The sequence below is a fragment of the Lichenostomus cassidix genome, chromosome 2 (genome assembly GCF_008360975.1).
Source record: "Lichenostomus cassidix isolate B80296 chromosome 2, HeHo_3.0, whole genome shotgun sequence".
Taxonomy (NCBI): domain Eukaryota; kingdom Metazoa; phylum Chordata; class Aves; order Passeriformes; family Meliphagidae; genus Lichenostomus; species Lichenostomus cassidix.
The window spans coordinates 77,445,964-77,471,291 of record NC_139482.1 but is presented as its reverse complement, the minus strand read 5'-3'; the positions used below and the strand labels follow the sequence as shown (position 1 = coordinate 77,471,291).

The following is a 25,328-nucleotide window of genomic DNA, read 5'->3' as shown; positions in this document are numbered from 1 at the left end:
TAAAAATTTTTTAAAATAAGTTTTTAATATTCAGGAAATCTCAAATCCTGCAATGGGGAATCTTCTCCTGAGTCTGCAATGCTTTCACATCACTTGTTGAAATCCAAGAGCACAAATTGCAAGCTGTTATCTACAATCAAACTTGCAAAATGAGCACGCAAAAACACCTGGATTGGTTTATTTCTCAATTTAAAATTTGATTCTTTAATTTATTCTAAAATAATTTCTATTTTTTTAAAAGAAAAAAACCGCTGTGGGCAAAGTTCAGGTTGTCTGGTAGAACACATATCAAGATCTAATGTACCTCTGGAAAAGACTGCTGGACTAGGATGGCAAACATGCCATCAATTCTGCCACATGAGCACTGGCTAAATTTCCTCCCCCTGATTTCTGCCACTGAGGAGGTATTGGTTAGGTGGGTTTACAAGTATGAGTAGAGCTCTCAGCAAAACAGAAGTGTTACTCCACATGCTTCATACTTCTATAAATGAAAAAATCCAGACACCGCATTTTAAGTTCTGATCCTCACCAGCACTACCACCTGTGAGCAGTGACAGAAAAGTCAGGTGGACTCCTTCTCTGTGACTGAAATCACCAGTCAGTTTCTAAGGGCCTTAGACAGCAAATTCCTCAGCACAACCATTAATTGTTGTTACAAGAGTTTTAAGAGCACCAACAGCCATGCGCAGCCAGAACTAATTACCATTAAAACTACATCTCTGCAGCTGTGCAGTCTAAATCCTGTCCCCTCAGCTTGGACAGGATATGCACCAGCATCACAACATGCTCAGTCAGGTTATTTTACCTTATTTTTTCCAAGCTGCCATTCAGTGCTTGTGTTGTCATACAGACGAAGTAGGACGGCACATTTCTCATTTAAATCTTCAGGGAGAGTTAAGTTTCTCATGAGGACTTTATACCTGGCAACCAAAAAGTATTTATTGCTTCACTTAAGAGATTAACTTCTATTTTTGCCATATGATTCTTTTTACTTTTATCCCTCAACACAAGAATATTGACTCGGTACCTGTGACTTACATTTGAAGCCCCCAAGTCGGTGTGTTTACCTTTTATAAAAGTCTTGAAAGGGCCTCCGGACTGGGAAACCAGCCCTCCGAATCCTGACCGTCTCCAGCATCCCAGAATAGCGCAGCTGGTTAAGCACCACTGTCTGATCAAACTGGTCTGGCATCTGAAATGAGCAGGTTCAAAACAACAATTTTAATAGCAATGGCTAGAGATGTCAGGGGAAATAAAGAAAGGGCAAATCGTATGAATCTGAAATGCACAAAGGCTAATAACTGGCTACACAATGTCTTAAAGGATATTAGCAGTTCTGAGCATATAAAAATACCTACAGAATGGAAATCATGGGGTAATTATAGAATATCATTTCCACAGACAGAGCATTTACAGCCATTTAATCTAATCAACTGTCTCTTTCCATCTCATGTATATTTGCAGGCCATTCCTGCACAGGAAGAAACAACAGAAAGAAGCACAGGCAGCCCATGGGTCAACAACTACAAGCTTGACTATTTTGCTTCTTCAGCAATTGAATTTAAAGTCCCTGTAGATGATCCCAATGTTAAAGATACACAAATACATTGCTGTGATATGGATTTAATAAAAAACAAAGGACAGAAAATATTCCATTTTTAGTGTATTGACAATTATCTGCTATGGACAGGGATGGAAGTTTGCCAGTGGTACATCAAATCTTAGTATTTACAAGAGTTTCTATTTATTGCGATTCTGAACAGTAAAAATATTCTCTTCTGTAAACAGAAAAAAAAAAATCTGCTTCTCTGAAGTAAGTTTCCCTTAGTTTGCCTGCAGTTCTTTCAGCATCATTTTCCATTTAGAAAATATATAACGCCACAGCTACTCAGCTGAGAAAACCTGTGAATACTGATCAGTGTGGCTCTGCCATTGGGAGCCTCAGGAATGCTCTCATCCCATCTGAGAGCCCCCTGTGTTTTCACCATGCTTTGAGGTAACTCAGCCACAGCCATGCAAAGCCAAGACAGCACTAATTGCTGCCTGGCAAAACACGGGCAACCCCCATACGGAAATGCCACCACATGTAAACAAACCATTTAATTCATCAGCAGGAATTATCATCATCCACTTTAACCCATCAGCTGACCCTCCTCCGCAGCCATTTGCAGAGCTGGAGAACAGCATTTAGTATTTTGCAAGAAGAAGTTCAGGAAGTGGGATCTCACAGATACAGTCAATGGTTCACTGAGACTGAAAGTTCTTCAGCTGACAGAAATGATAGCAAGATCAAGCCCTGGGAAACTGTCAGTCAGAGGACTGTCTTGGTATGTATTAACTGGCTTCAATCACACCTCTTGTTCAACTTAGCAAACAAATTACTCCCCAAAATTTTAACTTGACAAATAAATTATGCTCCCAAATTTTAACTTTTTTAAAAGGTACTTTCAGGAAAACACAGACTCAGAAGTTCATTTTAAATATCCAGTATAACCTTCTCCATCAGTGCCTTTATTCAGAAAACACTGTGTGCTAGTGGTGGTGACACCAGAGGGAAGAAACACCTTTGTGAAAGATGTGAACAAACTCATCTTTCTCAACAATGTGTTTCATTTGGATTTTGTCACCGTGAGCAGAATGTCTGTATTTTAGCGAATACGCAGCATGGATGCTTTCAATGAGGGTATTGATGTTGCCATGGCTGTACTGCTCACAGGGTTTCCTGTATGTGCCCACTAAGGCATCCAAGTGTCAGGGAACCAGCCTGGCAAAGCTGCCCTTTGCACATCCATGCACACACCTGCCTGTCTCCTTCTGGGCAGGTGACTGCTGATGCCCAACGGGAAGGGCAGGGAATGGACACAGATGTACACACTAAAATCATATTAAGTATTTGCTTTTTACTTTGTGAAACTCAAGGCTGATGTTTGCCACAAGCAGACACAGCTCTTTCTTTTTTTTTCCTTTAACACTGAAATTACTTTTAATTTCCCACCCAAACTCACCAGCTCAAAAGGTGATGTTTTTCACTGGACTTGCAAACACAACAGTATTATTAGTGTGTTGAGGAGGGGAGGCAGATGCATGGGTGGGAGCAAAAATACAGCACAGCCAGGCAAAATGCTGGTGACATGACATACGTCTCTCTCATCAGGCAGCCTCTCCCTCTGCAAGGGAGCAGCTCCTGCCTTGACAGACAGATGGCTGATGTACCACCTAACCCTTTTATTGCCACCTCCAGCCACTCAACAAGTCAGAAGTCAGCATCACACCTGGCTTGAAAGCTCATGTTACTGTTTTAAAAAACTTGAGTCACAGAGGAAGAAGCAACATTTTGGCAATATTTTCCCCGCAACTACAGAAGCTTGAAACAGCTCTGCTTTGTCACCAGAAGGTGTGATTGTCACACAGACACCTAACTTCAAACACCTGCATTAAAAAAAAAAACAAACCATGAAACACTGCAGGACATGTTAGCATGGTATCAACTCAGGACAACATAGAGATCACTGCAACTTTAATCACATATGCCTACTCCATCACTTTACATTACTTGCTATTTTTAATTACTCACAGACACATGAGACCATTAAATTGCAGGGTCAAATCCTCCCAGCATATCATTGGAATTACATCTGCAACAAGTACGGCTGCTTTGAGTGAACCGAGGGTTGGTGGTAAGAGATGTGCTGGACTCATCTCTTATGCTTTCCAATACAGACTACTAGAAGATGTCCCCCCATTGCTTGGGGTTTTAGACTGAACTCCCATCACAGCAGCTCTTCAGTCCTCAGTACAGAGAAGAGCTGCAGCTGGTCTCAGGGGGAGCTGAAATCCTAAATGCTGAAAAGTGCACAGGGTTTCCCACAACTAATAAAAGCAAACCAACCAGATGTAACAAATGCAGTCCCATGCAAAACACCACACCATCCAGCATATCTGCCATACAACGGAGGGGTATCAATACCTCAGGTAGTTTTACTCTGTCCGTGAAGAAGATTTCAGCCTAAATCATGTAACCACTTGGTGGCAAGGATAACCTTAAGCATGACTTCCAGCAAGACTCCTCACAATTAAAAGAAACATTTGCATGTTTTTTTATTGAACCCAAGTGCAAGAGCTAAACATACCCCATTACTGAACTGCAGACATTTCTAAGACAGAATGACGACCATCTCCACTCGAACAGTGCTTGGTGCAGCACTGAGTTAAACCTGCAATAGTATCAAATCTCCATGCAAAGGGTTACCTGGGCAGCTGATGATCAGCCTTCCACCTTTACTAGTGCTCCTTCAGACTTCCTGTGGCAAGCAAGCTAACTTTCAGATTGATACCAAAGTAATACAGGACAGGACAGGACTCATCTCTGGGGTCCACAACAGAACCATGACTGATATTAAAACAATACATCTTCCACAGCAATAATTTAAAAAAATTCCTAAAACTAAGACTCCTGCCAAAGTAAGATCAAATTTACAAAAGAGAAGGCAACAGAAAAGCAAGTGAACAGATAGCTTCCAAAATTGTCTCTGAGATGCAATCAACTAAATTTTGAATAGATACTTCACTTTTATCATGGAATGGCAGCACTGAACCACTCCAGCACACAAAATCATCATGCAACAGCTAGAATCACATTGGTCAAGTCACGTTAGGACACTGAGCAAGATCAATGTAGAATTAATAACTACAAGTCAGGTCTGTTCCACATGATAAGGGTGCTTTTTTTTGTGGTGCAGACACATCTTGTAATTTATGATTTCCTGGATCCAAAAGTCTCCACTGGATTTGCACCAGACAGAACCAAAGCCAAGACTTTAATGTGACCTGGAGTCTCTGCTGGCGAGACTTTGGTTCCTTAAGCTGTTAAATGCTTGCTCTGATCTGTAGTGAGCCTCCTAAAGGGCAAAGCTTTGGCCTGAAATCACAATTAGATGCAGCCCTTAGGACACACAAAGTATGATAACATAGTTCCTTAGATTACAGCCTGACTGAGCTTTAAGACAAAACACCATCCTCTTTCCTTGGACAGCACCTTTAGTGAAGACCCCAAGGTCTGAATAACACAGAGATCACAGCACTTTTTCGTTCTGTGCATCATTTGCACAGAAATCAATCATCTGTTGAAACAAGGGATACCTGACTTCACCCTGTGGAAATCCTTCTTCCTCCCTGAACTCCTGGCTGCCTCGCTGGAATACAGGCACAATAATGACAGATTGCAGCAGCCTCACAGACTTTGTGTAGGCAGGAGGGACTTCACAGAGAGACTGGCAAGGGGATGGGGGTGGGAAGGGAAACCCCCCCACACCCTTGTTTCTAGATTTCTCTGTAAGAACTTGAGTAGAACTATGTCAGCTTTGCTACTGTGTCTTAAAAGTGTTGATTTTCCTGGCTTGGGAAAGTCTTTCGCAGAAGATACATGCAGAGAAAGGAAAGATGAAACAGATAAACTGTAAAATTTTTAAAATTTAAACACCAGTAACTCTTCTCAGTGTCTTAGTTTCTTTAAATCTACTCTTTTACTCCTCAAATGAAATCCTGGCAGTTTTACTCTGGAGAAAACGATCAGAAATTAAAAAGAGGTCAGTCTTTCTCTGCTTTATAGGGGGTTTTGAACTAGTTTTCATACACAGATGTCAGAAATAGCAGAACTTACTAAGCTAGATATTTCTGAAATGGCTCCCGTGGTCTTCTGATTTCAGTCATGAGCTCTATGAGTCAAAATCAATGCCAGGCTTTCCTCACAGACAGGTTTAAAAAATGTGACTGATTTAATTTCTAATATAAATAAATAAATAAACATATATATCTATATAATCTAGCTGAAATGATATGAAGAATTCTGCATGCCAATTGTTTACCTTTTTTAAACCAAATTATGCTCAATGATTCTTATCCAAATGTACTGCTTAGCAGCCTTTATTGGTGTCAAGGATTCAAGCCAGCAATAGGAAAATGCTCCGTGACACCAGGACAGGCAGGGATAAGGTCTGTCAAACCTGGAGACTGCAGCTGCACTGCTGTGTGTGCCACCCTCCTACCTCCAATAAATCACCCCCCGCTTTTCTAGCCATCATTTCTTCAGTCATTTGCACCATCAGCTTTGATGACAACAGCTTCTTCAACAGATTTACAACCTCTGAATCAATGTGCCTCCAGCACAAGGAACATTAAAAGCTGTGCATGTCCTGCCCAACGACCTGGAGCATCAGGTCTCATTCACCTAAAAGACTCTTTCAAAGAAAGAAACCCTCTACATTTTCCTCCAGCATGCAGGCATCTCTAGCTGGAACAGGTTTGGGTCGAAACACAAGACAGGTTTGATGGCTGCTTTGTTTTGGAAGGCATGTCCTTCCTGTCCCAGAGTACTTGTGCCCAGATAAACACCATAAGAATACAGGACAAGAAAAACAAAGAACATGCCACAGCTAATATTTATTTGGGATTTCTACTGTATGGCACTGGCAAGTCAAGGAATATTTGAGTAAACCTGAAATAACAGCATGTATTTTGCACATCTGAAATTCTCCTGGCCTTTTTCCATACATCCACCCCAAAACCCCATAAAAAGCCTTTAAAAATGACTATTACTGCTGGTGTCAACTTGCTAGAAAAAGAACATGGGTATATTGCAACAATCCTTGTGCCTCAGAAAAGTTCTGCTGCAAACTCCATGCCAGATTTCACTGCAAGCTCAGTAATGACATGCTGGCTCTTTTTACAGTCTGTACAGGTCTGAACGTGAAAGCACTGCATTTACCAGCAGCAATCATTTACACCATTAGCTGATCACTTCAACTCCTACTACTGCATCTGACCTGCATCACTCATCTTCCAGACCTGAGCATTTCAGATAAGAGACAGACAGTGAAATTAGCCACTCTCATACCACAGGTTAGAGTTTCCTGTGCTAAAAATAGTACTGTATAAAAAGAACACTGTAATTTTAGAGGTCTGCTACTCTACCAAAACAGTCAAAGCAGGAGACTCAATAAATGAATGTGAAAATGCTTTTGTATTTATATTCAGCCTGTCACCCAGCTTACTTTACAAGCAAGGGCATCACAAGGACATTTTGAAGACTGCAGCCCATTTAAGAGCTATGAGGCAGTGCATTGCTACATTGACTATTTGCACTAGTGTTTAAAGATTTCAACTAGGTCAAGACACTGCTCAATTAGATCCATCCACAAAGATGCTGTGGTCATTTTTCAGGTCCTGCTTGACTATATTTGCAATGGGAAGAGCTGGAATAGCTCCCCACTGCTTTGTTGGGGCAAGGATGCTCAAATGATTCTGACTGGCTTGCTGAGATTTCATGCTTTCATCACAATTGCAGGGCTGTTTAATCTACTTTTTATTAGTTATTGTCCCTGTACTCTTGCATTTCAGAGTAATCTTTCTGATGGGTTTATATTGGCTAAATGCTACCCCTGAGTAAATACACAAAAGCCTCTTTGTGAACCTTCCTTTTTAAAGTTATCCATAATTTCTCGTAAAGGAAGCCAGGATTTACTACCTCTCTCACATGAGCCCAGAGGAATGCTAGCTACTCAAAATGACTTATTTCTCACACACACTGGATACAACTTCATGGAATAGGAATGGATTGTTAAAGGCACAGGCTTGAACACCAGAGATACCAAAGTTTTCTAAGGGCATATTTAGAGCTCTGTAAGTGATTGCCTAAACTTTCAGCTGAAGTGAGCCCTTGTTTGAATACATTATTCAGGGGCTCCATTGAAATGCACAGCAAGTCCCACAGGCTGTTTGTCCCAGAACTACAGGACCATCCATGTGAGACAGGCAATTAAAAGCATTTGGGAAACAGGGATTTAAGGTTTGAAACCTTGCTGTCAGAGTCTCAGCACACTGACAGAAGGTGTGACTTGCAGCACGGACCCCAGCTGGAACTTTTCATGGACCCTCCTTTCCACCTGTGAATAATCTGTTGCCATTTCATCTGAGGTCAGCCTCACTAAAGCCTCCAGTCCCTGCAGACTAAACCCCAATCTGGCCTCATTCTCCCCACACTGTAGCTGGTCAGCAGGCTTCTTCTGAAGAAAATCAATCAGGCTGCCTGAGCCACAGACCCACCATGAAGAAACATGCTGTGAGGCACTAATTGCAAGCACAGCTATCCTTCCTTACCACCCCCACGTCAAGACAACCAACACCAACATCACCACTGCTCATTACAGGTTAAGAAAACTTGTGCACACACCACTCCACATCTGCTAAGGCTGCACACACCAACAGCAGGGAGAAACCCTGACCCTCCATGTCATCAAATAACTTACATGGACTGAGTAACCTCACACTTGAAACCCTCCAAGAAGCCAGTTCTCACTGAAATGCTAACACAGGATCACTTTAGCAGTCAAGTGATCACTTCCTCAAATTTTATTGTAGATAACTTTCATCCACATTATCACAACTCTCCTTGCTTTCCCTGGTGACACAAAACTGAGCAACCCTTTTTCAGACTCCAGCTCCATGCAGGAGAAGAGAGGATACACGGCTGTTGCCTCCTCTTCTCTATTGCACATGAAGTAGAAAGAAGGAGGTGGAAGAATCTCACTTCCAACTCACAGGCGGAGGGAGCCAACATTGCACTCCACAGAGGAACAAGGGGCATCAACTCAGAGAGCACAAAAAGAGTAGAGGAGGATTCTAAATCCAATTCTCACTTTATTCCCAGGTTCAGTCCTGGGCACCCACCTACTGCTTCTCTAGATCTCATCACACCTTATTTTTTTAGGACCCCATGCCCAAATTACATCTTAATAGTCTTCTATTTTGAGGATTTGCCTTAAAGAGAATACTTAAAATTCTCTGCTATTTCAGAAGTCTGTTTAGTGATTTGTGGGCTAACCTGTCCTGCTCAGCTGTAGGACAACAATCCTGAATCACATCTCTGCAAACTACAAGGTTTAAAATAATAACAAAATGTGAGTTGTCTGTAGTTGATTTAAATGTGGAGCATCCATGTTTGTTGTATGGCCCCAAGGGCCAACGACTTCATAGCTAAAAAAATCAAAATCATATTCAAGAAAAGTTTAAAAGTTAGCAATAAACCACACCCTTTTCCCAGTACTGAGGCCACCAGCAGTTTCTCCAACTCATTTTGCCCCTGCACACAGTTCATTCTCTGCATATAAGATGCCTACAAAGCACAAGGCTGACGTAATGGTCACACTCGCTGCTCCGTGCTTTCTCATGCAGGGAAACATTTCAGAGCAATTCCTCTCCTGAAAAAAAGTATGTGTTTTTATAAAATTATCTCCTAACTAGCCCTTTTTTCCTCTCCTTCCTGTACCGAGCCTGTTGTTTGAAAGCCATAATGGGAGATCAGCCAGGCTTAAATCACAGCCAATATCTGACATGTGCAAATGAGGAATGCCACAAAATATTCAGCCGAGCAGCTTTGTGTTGCTAGGACACTGGAGGTCGGGCAGCACTGAAAGGGCAGATTATTCCCACCCCAGCACAGGGCTCCATTCACAGCTGCCTCTGGGCTCTGCTACCCAGCCCTCCCAGAGCATCCCTGCCTCCCAACACCCTTGCCACAGTGCCCAGCATGAAAGCCTCTTTGCAACAAAAATGCCCCAGCGAGCTGCACATGGCTCTGGCTGATTTGTATCATTTCCCTTCAACCTGAGGGAGCCCAGGGTACTGGGGGGCTGCTCCAGAGCTGGGCTGCAGCAGACTTGCAGTGTGTAGCCTAGAGGTCTCCTTTAAGTATCAGGAGCCCTACAACACTGCATTTAAGACCCTTTTAAAAATCTATAGAGGGGAAATTCAAGTTTACAGAGGTGATGGAGATCCCTGTCAGCAGCACAGATGTCTACCTAGCTGACAGCAAGAATTGCAGGATGGCCCACATGAATGGCCAAGCTCACTCCCATGTAATTGCCGTGTTAATTACTACTACATCTTATATCTCAGTACATTTCAGACAGTGTCAGTCTAATTTTGGCATTTTTCTTAGAATTTGGTCCTTTGAGCTGCTGTTCTTGTATTCCTATACGTTTTCACATTATATACTTAGGACTTGCTTGGCAGATCTGCAAGAGATCAAGATAGTGAAATGTATGTGTGTATTTGCAGGGCAGAGGCAGAAAAGGCAGGCAGTTGTTTGTTCCTGTGTGCATTAATTTCACAGAAAAAAGCAATAAATATGTTCTCTTTGGATGGCTTTGTTATAACACAACAGTCCTGTCCTATCCTCCCAGTGAGAATTGGAAAGTCTCCTCGAGCTCTCTGCCGTTTCTGAGAACCACATCAAAATGATATTAGATATTTCTGGTAATTCTGAAATTTCCAGTATAAGTCAAACAAAAGTTTACTGATTTCTTAATATGTTATATAACCATGAGATGGAAGACCTGTGTGAAGCATAGCTCTCTGTGCTGCCACAGAGGCCACACAGGTGGGTCAACATGTTCGCCAGAACATTAGGACGTTCCTGTGTTTTCTGCATTGACACTAGCTGCATCCAGTAGAGAAAAAGACCCCACCACTGTCATCTCATTGACAAGCATTAATATGACTTTTCATTCCTGGTTTCTTTTATTCCTATACAACTGTGAAGTACGAATTAACTGTAAATTCACTTTGCTGTATTAGCATGGTGCAGGGTTATCCAAAATGAATGGCAATAAACCTCCTTAACATCAATATGGCTATCAAACTATTAACTGTTTTATCTACACATACATATCTACAGAGCAAGAGAAAGAATGAATTATAATACATAGCAACAGTATATCAGTAGCTCACTAATTTAACATTCAACTGCCTTCTGAGTGATTCAATTGTGATGCCACTGCTCATCTCCTCCAAGCCTGCAGAATTCATAGCCAGGGATGCTGGAAAGAACCCTCTGTTTCAGTAAGGTTTAGTTCTATCTTCACTTAGTTACATGAACAACACATTTGGTTGACTCTCCATTTTTTTAAGATGATCATGAGGAGAAAAGTCCTGCCCTTACTAACAGCCTTCTAATCTGTTGCATCATGTTCAAATAAGAATATGGCTCTTCTTGCCCTGGAAATGGATTTTTTTTCTGTCCCTCTTCCATATTTTCTGATCATGGTAGAAACAGACTGTTGAGAATCCATGATTGGTTAAGTACATTTTCACTGCTGCCTTACCAGCACTCCTTCTCCTGGCACTGGTCAGCTGCATGGAACACACACTACATGGATGTAACAAGTCTTGTCTTCTCTGTACTGATGATTTGTGACTTTAGGCTGGGTATGCATTGTAAGGGAGCTGCACAAATGTCTCTCCTCTTCACAGCTGTGTGACAAGAGGTACTGTGGCTCCAGGTGCTCTGCTACATGCTGGCCAAAGCAGCACCAAACCAGTAATAATTTAAGCACAGCATCTACATGCATGCTTAGATCTCATTGAGGCCGATGAGATGTACATGTCCTGTGAGATGTGCTATGTTGTGCATGCCAGGAGTCACAGGGATATGGCAATTTTAGATGGCTGAAAAGCCGTTTCTTCCCTGAGAAATTCCTAGGCTGGCTTAAGTATATGACCCAACATAACCCTAAATGTTTGACTCAGAAGGAGACACTTGAGATAAAATCAGCTTTCCTAAATGCAATTTTGTTTGACATGTGAATTGTTTGCCTACATTAAAAACTTCCTTGAAGCTAATTTAACTGCTACACCACTTCTAATAAAAATCATCATTTCTCCCTTTGAAATACTACTTTTACTTGATGAGGCTGGTCACTGCTTCTTTTTGGCTAAATATGCACAAATTGTTTGGCAAGCTGCAGATGGACATATCATCATGTCGAATCTGGGGCAGCCATTAATTTGAGAAAGCCAGTATCACAGATGATTTGGCATGTACCTGGCTTTCTGAAAGTGGATGTCCTCTCTCAACCCACCTACTTTATCTCTGCTTCAGTAATAAAAGTTTGGAGGCCCCTCCACAGCCCCTACTTGCCCCACACTTTAACATTTCTAGATCTGTACAGAGCAGGTTTCAAAAATGCTGTCTTTACTCTGATCATACAAATAGTGGAAATAGAACATAGCACTGTGAGTTTGGTGAAAAATTTGCCTTCTCTACACTAGATATTGTATAATGCTCACAGATTGCCACTATCCAAGGTGGCTGCCACAACAAATATCTTCCCAGTGTCCCAAATGATTCACATGGTGCCATGGGCTTCTTGGCAACCAGCAGCCTCACAGACCTGAACAGTGTGCACGCTTGCCTGGCGCTTGAGACCAAGCAACAAAACAAATACTGCCCACAGGGCCTGAGGAATTGTGGTTTTATCATCTCCCCAGCAAAGTTCCCTGTTGCCTGAACAGGGAATACACATCAGGAATGTGGAGAGGAGACGAACCAAGGAGAGCAACCTCAAACCTCACCATGTTTCAGCCAAAAACTTCCTGTAGTTCAAACTGACCGCCTCTGTGGCTCAGATGATGTCCTCAAACACGGATTTCACAGCTCCTACATTCCACTTCATACAACTGAAACCACAACCTGACTTCTAATGACGGTGTTGGGAATGGACCTGTATTGCTTCTGAGGTTTATAAACTGCCTAAACCCAATGGAAACAGTAAATTCTGAGTGTAAGACAACAAAGATAAAACGCTTTGATGCGCCTTCAGTAAGCATTTCATGTTTAATGTTTCATCTGATGAGGTGACACCAGACGTTCTGAAGTGTACTTAGTCCTTACAAATGCATAGGAGTGAGGTTCCCCCTCCTGAAGTCTCTGCTGCATCCTGTGACTAAATTAAGAAAAGTCATATTTGTGCATGTACATAGATGGATGCAGTCAAAGTGAAAAAAGGTTAGTAACTGATCCAAGTGCTACTCTTAAACAAAATTAATTTCTGGTCTTGACACAAATTTTGTGTTCTGAGGGTAGCTTTGACAAAGATCTGTGAATACTTGGGACAGCACTCTAATTTTCAGATAGTTCCTATAAGTAATCTAGGTGTATAGGAAAAAACCACTGTTATGCTTTCATTTATGTTACAAGTTGTAAATACATTTTTTGAACAAGCCAACAAATGAGAAACAAAACAGATCATATCGTTTTTGAAACGAAGCAGATATAGCAAAAGAAATACTGAATACATACCAATGTGCACACAACAAAACCAGCTACATTTTGACCTAACACCACTGCTACCACTTGGGGTTTGAAAGGACATATTTTAACATTAGTGAGAGAAGAACAACTACAAGTTATGAGAACCCTGTTTCCTGGTCCCACAGGCACTTTATCAGATCATATATCCTCCATCTAGATTTGCAAGGCAAATCTAGGGCTGCACTTCTTGAGACCAGAATAAAACTCCCATAGACTTCAATGATGCAGGATCAAACCCATTCCCTTCTCAACAGGTTCTCTCAAGCAATTTTGCCCTAATTTTCTACCCTTTGGCTGAATTCTAATGTTTGCAGAGACAAGAACTTTAAGTGGGAAAGCAAAGCACAATGTGCAGATCCCAGAAGCAAAGACAGCCAGCAGTGAAGGTGAACAAGCTATTTTATTTGCAGTGTTGGAGGGTTATTTAATTTGGGGGCAGAAGGCAGAGCTGACACAGCAAAGAAAGTCAAAATATACAAACTGCTATGCTGTCCTTTCCATTACTACTGCAATTAACTTTTTTTCCACGCATATTCCATTTCCTGTATTTCTGTGGCAAAAAATTACTGTTTCAAATGTGTCCCACCAAGTTTCTCCAGTAAAATCACAAAATTAATTTAGACTTCTAGGTTCTGCAGATGCCTTATGGGACTCCCCTCACCCCGAACACACTCATCCCCAGTATCGCCTTCTTATCATGTAATGAATGCAAAAATATAGCCACCTCTTTATACCTTAATAATGACAGGAATATTATAATCCTAAATTTCACACAGCTGGTTTTCTCAAATCTACACTATGGACTGCTGAACAAGAGAAAAGATCTATCTCCAGAAAGCAGCCCATCACTACAACACAGGTCTTCCCCCTCTGCACACACAGCTCTACTGCTGCCGACTTTTTCCCAGCTCTGTGAACAATCACCCCTTTAACTTTCAAACAAAGTGTGATTTATTAAAGCAGACTGCTTGGCAGCAAAGCTCTCCTGGTGTTCAAAAATATGATTAGACCAGTAAATTTAGTTCTTTTTTTCATAAACTTGATTCTGCATGCACTTACCGTCTATAAAAGAAAATACAAACCCAGAAACATTTCCAGTACAGCTTGCCCAGTCAAACTCCAGGCACTTTCTATTATTTTTCTGCAAGTCCACTGCAGCTTCAAGTATGCAAAATTAAAATAATTTAAAATCCTGCATGAATTAAAACCCTTACCTTTTAAGACGTTTTCACCCTTCAGCGTTCGTCCATTGTGAAAAACTGAATCTTTAGCAGTTGCAGCTATGCACACACACACACAGACACACACACAGAACAGAGCTTTCTTCAGCTCACTGGTATTTCAAGTCTTTCATGTGATATCTTTGGCTGTACTTGCTTAATTCATTCCTGCTGCTACTCAAAGGAAGTCAAGCCTAGCGAGGGCTGGCTCTACAGCAATCACTGAAGATATTCCTGACTAACAGGACATGAGAGCTAATCTCACCTTATAGGCAGCAAGAGTGTAAATACATTTCACAGCCAACAAATTCCTAAACCTTAAGAGACAAAATGCACAAAATGCCGTAAGACACAGTTTAGCACGGAAGGGGCTTGTGAAGTTTAAAGTTTTTGCTAAAGAACAATACTCTACCCCAGCAATGCTTTTGGAGCTCTAAGGATGTCTATTTGTCATGGACTGTGCATGTTCTCTTGGAGTAGTTACCATGAGAACACAGCAAACAGGATTTGAATGTAAATTGCCATCTAGAGATGGGGGACTTTTTTTGTAGTAGTAGTTAAAAAGGAAAACTTCCAGAGCTTGATGAAGTACACAGTTTTTCAGCACATACATTTGCATGACAATGTTTGCAATTCAAATGCTTGGTAGAGCACACAAGAAGGAAGAAAAGCCAAGTTCTTTGCTGGTATTTATAAAAAGCAAATACTTCAAGACTTGGGATCAGCAGTTGCAGTTCCATGAATGCCTATCCATGCCATACAGTCACATATAAAAGAATTCATAAACCACAAAAAATCCATCAGGTGGCACAACATGCAGAATTATTGTAGTGCCTGAAGTCAGCTGCAGGCAGTAAGATCCTCTGCTGCTGGCAGATCAATTGCTGCAGCAGTCAAAATCTTTCTCACTTCTAAATATTACACTGAACTACACAGAAAGTGTTGTACATTAAAAATCCCATCCCCTGGCATTTTATTTGTCCACAGAATTTTTCTGGTACTTTGCCATTTGGGCCACCTCCTTCCAAGTCCCTCCCAAAGCAGCTCCCCATGCGTCCCTCCATCCTGCTTACATACTGCCACAGTAACTCTCCAAGACCCAAAAACTGCTCCGGCCACTTGTGGACAGGTAACTAACAAATGGTACGTGCTGCAAAACATGCAAAACTCTCTTTGCCTGGAGTTGGATGCAACTTTTACAGCAGAGCGTCTGCTCCCTCCCCTGCAGCATCCCATCTCTATCCCTAGCCTTAAACAGCTCAATTTTAAACTCCTTAACCACGGTCACTGAAAGACAAACCCTAATAGACTTAGCAAAGGAATGCCTCGTCAGCCCTGCTTAACAAACAACAAACCTTGATGAAGAAGAAGAACATGCCTGTCTGGGTGACTGCCCAGAGAGTGGAATGACCTACTTCAGCCCAGCAGGCAGGGACACTCTGAGATGGGGACACAGGGACAACCCAGTGGCTCCCAGGCAGCATAACCAAGAGGCTGCACCACAGCAGTGATGGGAGAGATCTTTCAGAAAGGACAAGGGAGAGAGGCATGGCTTACATATAGCACAAAACACCATGCAGGATTCATCTTGTTCTTTCAGACAGGGATTCAGATTCACACATAACACTGCTGCCAGCGCGCTGTGAGCAGGAGATATTGCCTTCCTCACACCCACTCTCCTTATCACTTTTACCTAAGGAATGAGTCTTCTAGTGCCTGACCTAATTACTCAAGTGATGTGTCACAAAGTGATGCAGCTGGGACATACTCCACAAGTCTTGATTTGAAGCTATGTAATTCTGCAAAACCCAAGGCGACAAGATCCAGGTAGCTGAATTAAGTGGCGTTGGCCAGGCAGGATGCCACACCTTCCAACTCTGCCTTCCTGGTTATGAATAATAAAGCCTTATGAGCTAGTTAAAAGGCTAAGGATAAATAGTTTGCAATCAGCCCCGTGCACTTGTCAACCTGTGGGATCAGCTGTGTTTTTGGGAAATGGTTGCTCTCCTCCCAAATGATGAGCCTGAGCAGCAGCTCCCCGAGTCTGACCCAAGCTGCCCGAGCAAGACCAATCTGTGCTCAGAGCCTGTGGCTCTGCTTCCTCCAGAAGCAATGTCAGCAGTAACTGGCAGCCAGAAAGCCTTCTTAATATAGGTATTTATTACCTGTTTTACCTGAGATTAAAGAGAGATTTTTAAAATAGGCAATAAGGATCTCTAATGTATGAGCTGCTTATACAGCTTTAAATGAATACTGCTAGACCTTAACTTTCTACAGATAGCCTCACACACCCCCAGTAGGTGCACCTGGGCTATATTATATATTCCCTTTATTTTCAAAGAATGACAGAGTAACTATTAACATGACCAGGTTATTAGCTTCTTCTTATGGACAGCAAGTCAAATTTACCCTGTGATCTGCTAGCTCCCAGTACCAGACACCACTGAATCTTTGCTGCAGAAGAGCTACTCCAGGGCTCAACAGACCTCCATTTAGGGCCTAACATTTTTTAGCTTTTAACTGCTGGGCTCAGCATCTTTAAAAACTCACAAAAAGTACTTGCTTCCCAGTAAGGAAACCCAGAGACTGCTGAAAGTATACAAAGCACATGCTTGGTATACAATTCCAGTAGGATGTGCACAGAAGTTTGGAACTAGACCACTTTATTAAGGATAATTTTTTTTAAAAGTAAGACTTCTGAAAGTAAAGTTGTCCAGATGCTTAGCAATCCTGTGCTTCAGGTACAGTAGAATATCGTTGAAGTTCAGAGTTTCTCTCCCTGAATCTTTCAAGGTTCTGTGTCAGTGCTGCTCTCAATGCAGTACCATTAGACTTGCACTCTCCTCATCCATATTTCTGCAAAAAAAAAAAAAATCTCCCTAGAAGGAGGAGTATGGCAACACTGCAATTCCAGCTTGACAACCAGCTCACCTACTGCGTTCCCTGCACTTGTGCCTGCTCCACACCCTGCACACAATCACCCTTGCAGATGGGGTCAAGCTCTGCTATCACTGCTCCTTTGCCCTGCATTCCTGAGCTGTACTTCTACCTGGTGTTTAAGTTGGTATCATGCTATACTTACATTTGTAATGATTCAGAGCTATTTTAAGAACACAACTTTCATTCAGGCGCCAAGCAAAATAGGTTTGTATCTTATTTCATATTAGAGGACAAACTGCTTGCTATTCCAGGGCGTCTCATGGCCATTAATGACCTGTGCCTCAAAGTACATTGAAGGTGCCAATAGCCATACCTTGATGCCTTCAAATGGCTCTGTCCCCAGCAGCAATGTTAACAATCTTATTGCCTTGATACTAATTTTCCCAGAATTTATATGGAACATGATAGGACTCTAAGAAGCAGTAGACCTCATACAATTTATTACATACCTTTTTTCTACCAGTCTTTCTTTGAACTGCAAAGTTATTACTGGTTTCATTTTTCCTGTTGCTCCCTGTAGCCCCTACCCTGCAGTAGGTTTACAATACAGGTTTAATATTGTCTCATTTATTTTCCTGACCTAATTAAATTTTAAGATTAAAAAAAGTTAATGTAAAAACCTGCAAAGAAACAGAATTGCCCCTTTAGAGATCACAAACTCTGAGAGAAGGTGGCTTTTATCTTGACAGTGACAAGATCATCACTACCACAGGGGAATGAGAAAGACAGTAAATGAATGGACAGGGAGGTGAGTAGAGACTTTGCAATCCTGCTGCCTGGTGGCACACACCAACACAAGTTTCCTATAAAAAAAAATTTAAAAGTGAAACTCTTGTCTATATCAAATACTTCATGCGAGCTCAATTAAGCCAGGATTTTGTCTATCAGGACCAAACTGGCCTTAGATCTGTAACCAAAGAGAATTTGATGCACCTATTAAAGTGCATGAGAGAACAGCCATGTCTGAACATGCTGAGGTGCCAAGAACAGGGAATTGCAAAAACAAGCTGTAATAACTGAAGTTTTGAGAGACCAGCACAGCTGAGGCCCTGCAGATGCTGGAGGTGGGGCCACTCACTATGTTTATAGCAGTATTGTGCCACTGGAGATTATGCCAATATATTTTCAAGAAAAATCCTAAATTAAAAAGGAACTCAAAAAGCACTTGAGCCAAGCTGCCCAAGGCTGGCTGCTTCTGGGCAGCAGGAAAATTTTTGCCTCTGAAAGAGCTTGAATAGGAAGTATAGATCTAAAATTTACTCTGATCTGTCTCCTGAATGGCACTGAGGCTTAGCAACTTTATTAATAGCAGCAAACTGGAAGAAACATTCAGCTGATGATTGTCGCAATGGCTGCAGCTTGTTTTAAAGAGACAGTCTCTTTTTGTTGTTGGTTTGGGTTTGTTGTTGTTGTTTTTCTTTGTGGCAGTGTTTGTTTTTTAATTTAAGACACATGAAGAAAAGGAGACAGAGATCAGAAAAGGCAAGTTTGAAGGGAGGAATCATTATCAAACAGAACAGGAGACAGGAAAAGAAACATGAAACCAAGAAACAGAGAAAGATGTGCCAAAGTTCAAAGGGATGAAATGATACATAGTTCTGCCAGCTGCAGTGAAGATAAGGGGAGCCGAGAAGAAAGACACTTCATTAGCAGAGAACACTCATTAAGCATACCAAGTGGAAAAGTTTCCATGTTATGGATAGTTGAGAACAGATTGGAAATTGTGGAAACAGATACCCTGATTGTTCGGGGGTCTCCCAAAGATTAATGGGTCCTCTGTCCTTCCGTCTGAGGCCTGCTTGCTGAAATGTCTTGTGACAAAAGGTCACGTACGCCATGCGCTCCCTTTAGGAAACTGCACTAATGAGTGTAGAACCTGCTTTCATATGTAAATCTTCAGTGGTTTACTGCTTATGCTGAATTGTTTTTGCTTGCCACTGCAACATATTTAAAAATTGAACTTTTGAAAAATTAAAACAATCAAATAATTACTGTAAATTATCACGTCTGTTGCCAGATGAATGCGCTTCAATATCTAGAACAGCAGAGAAAGTAATCTGCTACACATTCTGCTTTTCAAAGGCTTGAATTTGACTTCTATTTGCTTAACTGCATTCACCTACAGAATTCAAACACACTTCTTGAGTCCCCCCCAGCTCCTCCCCTCCAGTTATGAAGGATGTTCACCAATAATCCCCTATTTGTACCCAACCCAGAGAGGAACAAGTAGATGGAGAGACTTTGCTTCCAATAACACAACTTCAGCTCTCTCCTTGACAAATCTCTCTGGTCCAGCTCTTCTTTAAGGCTGTGTATTTCAAAAAAGCAAATAAAACACCACTTTCTTCCACATAAGTAGGTCTTTGGCAATCACTGTTTAAGTACTTTCCGAGTGACATTTATCATTCCATATTACCATGGCTGCAGGTGGAAAATGAAAAACACAGAGGAAAATGCTCAGTGAAGACCTTTACTTTCTTTCCATCCGAGTTACTCTGCTTCAGCAGCTCATCTGAATGTTTCAAGCAGGTCTGTTTCTAACCAGCCCTGCACAGTGAGTCACACACATGGTGATCCCTGGCGGTCTATGCACAGCTCATGTGTCTCTGAGCTGTGCTGGTGCACAGCTGTGCAAACTGAGTGACCTCATTTCCCTTTGTCTAACAGAAAAGAAGCAACATGTTGTATGGGAGGATAAACTACAAACTGCTCAATGTGATCTGCACCTACAGAATCCAGCAAAGGTACACAGCAGCCAAATGTTCTTGTGCCTGCTCCAGTACCTGCACTGCTGCAGAAGGAGAGACACCAACAACATCACAAGGTCAGCACTAAAAATTGCTGTGTCTGTACGATGTGGAGTGGGGGACAGAGAGCAGCGTACAGCAGGCAAAACTTCCAACAGTGAATCCCCAAAGTGCATTTTGGTAACACCTCCCTGGATGAAGAATGCCATCGACAAGCATTATATATGGCTTTCCTTCTCATTTTCAGTCCAGTCTTCTACTGAGTCAGCTACAACAGAGAAACTCTGTGACACCTGACTCTTGCTCCTCAAACAGTATTTCTTATTTAGTAAAGCCATTGACTCAAGTTAAATTTGAAATCAAATAAAGGCAAATGGAAAACAAGTACAAACATTTTTACATAAGATTTCAGTGAGATTTTATATGTACATTGAAAGGGATTGTCTGCAGAAATTTCCCAATCTGTTTCTGCATGCACTCCTGCAATTAGAGGTGATCCCCTGAGATTGAGGCTGTCTCAAGCTGCTGCTCCTCACCCAGCTGCTAATTCTGTGAGAACTTTGTTTTAATGGTAGTAAAATATATGCGCAGCTAGAGTAACACATGCCAGATTTGTCAGGGATGAAGCACTTTAGTGGGAAAAGACTGGAAGAACAAGGAACATAGGAGTGGGAACTTGGTGCTTTCTTTGCTCTGGAAATGCAACCAGTGCCTGCCTTTTGAATCAATCATGGCAAATCCTTGTAACTTTGCTACTGTGGAGATGTGCCTTCTTACTCAGGTACAAAAGGAGAGAGAAGGCAAATGTGTGAGTTTGTTACTGAAATTCTTCTACTGCAGTGGCAGCAGGCAGGCTTTATAAGGGGCTTCCAGTCAGAAACAGGAGCAGGGAAGCAAATAAGATTTTCAAAACTGCCCTCCTTCCATGATCAGGGATATTGCTAAACACACAAACTCACAAACCCCAGCTACCTGCCAAGGCTCTGTCATCCATGTGGGTTCAGCTGCCTGGTGGCTTCACACCTCAGAGCACCAAATACCTCAAGACACAGAAAGCAGCCTGGAAGCAGCCTGCTTCCAGGCTGCTTCCTCTTGCTAAGGTGCCCAAAATCTGCATGCTATTTGGCACATCACAAATAGCAGCACAAAAGTCGAGTTAACAGTCAGCAACTGAAAACATGTAAGGTTGAGGATGTACTGTCCAGGTAGCACAAAAACCTACAACAAAATCTGCACATCTGATTTGTTAGTATCCTGATTAACTAGACAGCCCAGAAAAATGGAACATGTAAATATGGATGTATAGTTAAGTCACCTGAATTGTCCTGTGAAAACCATAAATCAGATTCACTAGCACCTCTGCCTGTTGTATTTTTTACAAAAGCAGACCATACCTGAATAACAGTCTATTATGCCCAAAACAGATTTGCAAAACCCCAGGATATCAGAACCAGGCTCACAATATTAATTTCAATGACTATCGTACCATAACCACTTCATTCCTAGAGAGCCCTCCAACATATTTAGGCAAATCTTGACACTGTCTTTTGTTATCTGTAACTCAAAAGATGAATTGATATTGTAAGACTTAGTCTCCAAGCTTGTTTAAAATAAAAAAAAATCTACAACAGAACAAAACATCCAGCATGTACAATTCTAGGTACCTTCATAAATTGAAAGAGTCTGATGATAGTCATTCACACCAGTTTTGCTATATGCATGTGAATCATTACCTCTAGTGACTTAAAACAAACTTTGGAACTTTGATATTTTCTTCCTAAAAAGGCTCTCACAGAATTGTCACATGACCAGTACAGCCTTCTACCTTCTGTTTATAACCATCCTTAGATCCAGTCATTTTTCACAGTTGTGAGCAATGGCTATTAAAGAGGTACATAAGCCATGTTAAATAAAAAAATAAATTCAAAAGCCCATCCCAGTGCCTTCCCCTCACAAAGCCTTCTATAAAATGCTACCCTCTGCTTCACACAGTGGTAAATAACCAGACAGGCAGCAAAAGATTAGGCCTGAGATGCGTAGAAAAGATGGACACCACGTAAAGTCTTACCTTCTGCACGTTGGGTTTGATGCACCGAACAAAGAAAGGATTTGAGGAACTCAGCGTTGCCATTAAAGAATGAAGTGATTCCTAAAACACAGGTTGAGAGAAGACAGCATTTCACAAGCTGGGCTTTTGTACAAGCAACACAACCCCGGACAGGAGCTCCTGCAGCTCAGCACTGCAGACAGCATCTAACTGCAGCACCTAGTGGTGCACACCAGAAGTTCCTGCACCGTGGAAACTCTTGTTTCCAAACAGACAGGGTCAATACATGAGTGTTTGTTTCTTCCACTGGCTCTTCTCACCAAAACCGGCATCACTGTTTTACAGTGAACAAGATTCACACATGCATTTGAAGAAAATTGTTCATAAGGAAACACCAAAATCCTGTTTCAGGGATCTTTCAAATGACTGCTCACGACTTAGTATCCACATTCCCAGACTGCTAAACCTGAGCAAGTCAAAAGGAAGGATAAGGTGTTTATGGCAAAACTCACAAATCCAGAATTCTTCTTTTCAGTTCAACCACCCCAAACCCACTCATTTTCCATTTTCCCTAAAGAAATCAGGGTTTTTTCTAGCTTTAGAACTCTGAATGATCCAACACACATTAGACTATCAGTTGTCTGAACCTCAGCCTGGAGATAAAAATCACAAAATCCCTCAGTCCTTTTATGATTATTACTTTAATTACACATCCGCCCCTTCCCGCCTGAGCCATCATTCCATATCTAATTCCAACTTGCCTCATTCTGTATCATTAAGTATGATGAACCTTTTTAAACTGAAGTCTTGCATTTATTTTGCAGAGATACAAATGATTGTACAGGAGAGGAGCCCAGGCTCTGGAGAGCCCAGAAATTAAGCACTGGTAATGTTACACCCCTCAAAGGTGGCCCTTTGTACCAGGCAGGAGAGAGAAGACAGAGCAGGCTGCCAAGGAGACAGAAAATGCACCTTTTAAAGGAACAACACCGTGTGTCCTGCCATATGTCTTGGAGCAAAACTGTCAATGTCAGTCTGTTATAACAAATTCTTGCTTTCATATGCAGACCAAGGACTTACTTGGTGATTGAACATGCAGTGACAAAGGCAGAGGGCAGAGTCATGGCTGTGCACAGGAGCTGGTGCAGGGCAAAGGAAGCAAATCGTGAAATGAGGGGGAACATAAATGATAGCTTTTGGTTTTTTTGCCAGCCTACAGATCAGGAGTCAGGCAGCAAACATTAAACAGAACATATAAAGACAAAAATCTCTGTGTTAAAGACAAATATTTACAGCTTTGAAAAGTAAAGGCTTCATCCATATTAAACCTGTGTGAAAATCACATCTATGGACAATTCTCTCATCCCAGGCTACTACTTACAGAGATTGGAAAAGTTGACCAGTGTGAACAAAAATGATTTAAACTATTTTCACCTTCACCTGTGGTACAGCCAGCCAGATTCTGCACAGCACTGCAAGCCTCTAAGTCACTGTCAGGGGATGAGCTAATGTGGAGTTTGCCCTGCTGCAAGCAACAGGCTGAAACAGATGGTATCTACACTCTGCTATTCTGTGTGCACCCCCAGGCCTGCATTAGGCAGGTCATCAAATGAAGAGTCAACCAATCTATCATGAGAATAAAACTGTGAATCCAAAGTTCTTATCTTCAGTTGAAATAAGATGGACTAATCCCTGCAAGGTCTTAAAACGTAAAAAACACCCAATCTAATTCTCTGGGGAAGGCATGATGTGAAGGTCAACCTCTTGTAAAGCAGCCCAGCTGGTTAATGGTCAGTTACTGCAGCATTAGATAAGAGGCCATAATGTTTTGATTTCATGTTTTATCACCTTTATGTTTTCCAGGGCCCCTGACGGAGAACAGAAGGAATACTACATTTTGTTCTACCTTGTCAAATGGGTGCAAAAATATGGTCAATTTTTATAAAATAATATCTTAAATGCCTACTTTGCACATATACAAATAACTAAGTGAAAATAGTACCTTCTGCTACCCCAGAGAACTAGCAAATAACAGCATTTCATGACAATAAATGTATACTTCTGAGATGAGTTATAGTAGCACAAAGCAAGCTGTCTAGAAAATACAACATTAGTGTTTTTAATAAAAGACATTGTGTGTGCCCCAGCATACACTCCTTGCTGTTCTGTCCAACACTTAGCAATAGCCTATTAGGATAAAATCTGCCCTTAAGGGGTTTGAGTCTGCTCCTTTTAAAAAAAAGTGAATGAACTCTGCAAATGTATATTAATTCAAACAAAATGAAAGACAACTAATCCAGACTTGTACTCATGCAATTTAAAAGATGTTTCGTGCCAATCTTTCCCTTTTAAATAATTTGCAGATAGACTTCATGCTAGATTTCAATTTGGTGCCATTTTTGATGAGAGGCTGTAAAGCCTCATAAAAAGGTGTTTAACAAAAATGCCTTCCAAACTTTAAGTTAAATCAAGGCAACACCTTAATGAGGTATTTATTCAGCACTTATTTTTCTTAGCATACAGGCACTGCTGTAAGGCTTTGTGGGATTTTTTGGTTGGATTTAGATTATAAAGACAAACCAGGACAAGACAGACCAACTTCATAGAACACCTTTAAAATAAGGACAAATAAGCAAGTGGGGAATGCAACAGGAGCTTTGTGGGGATGGTGTGATGCAAAGGTTTACTTGAACCTAGCCAGGATGGTCAACTGGTGAATTAGCAAGGGCAGTGTCACAAAAGAGACAATGATGTTTTCATGCCCAAATTTTGCCTCTTTCAGTCTGCACCTGTTCTTTACTGACCAGGGTTTGCTGATTAGCTACAAAGCAGAGATGACACATTAACTAACCTTGAACTGGAGACTGACAGTGGGTTTTCGGTGCTTGCTTCCACATTTGAGAGTGTCCTGATTGTTGCGACTTGAAACATGCTCAAATAGATCATAGATGAAATCAAGACTGAAATGGGAAAGATAAAGAATATTTCTGAAGTGTATCTTAACAGACTATGAGGTTCACCACTATAGAATGTAAAGAAAGCATTGTCCCTTAGCATGCAGTTCCTTCATCAAAAACACACTTACTGATTTTCTCCACAATCTTTGATTAACAATAGATTTTGCCTTTTTAGAATTTATGCAGGGGAGAAAAAACAAAACAAAACTAAAACAAGGAGGTTGTTTCTTCTCCACTCCAAACACATCGTTAGGGAAATGAAGTGTGAAG

General features: G+C 41.4%; 1 protein-coding gene across 2 annotated transcripts in view; it reads right to left on the bottom strand.

Moving 5' to 3' along the window:
• Positions 1-25,328, bottom strand: part of MYO10 (myosin X) — a 63,707-nt gene that overhangs the window by 29,285 nt on the left and 9,094 nt on the right. Inside the window, exons 11-14 of one of the 2 annotated variants that reach the window (XM_085052113.1) lie at positions 24,953-25,061; positions 22,123-22,203; positions 1,068-1,192; positions 806-920 (exon numbers count right to left, since the gene is read on the bottom strand). In XM_085052113.1, coding sequence (XP_084908239.1) covers positions 806-920; positions 1,068-1,192; positions 22,123-22,203; positions 24,953-25,061 — 430 coding nt within the window. Of the gene's footprint in view, positions 1-805; positions 921-1,067; positions 1,193-14,361; positions 14,599-22,122; positions 22,204-24,952; positions 25,062-25,328 lie in introns of those variants that run through there. The other variant, XM_085052114.1, reaches the window with a different exon arrangement.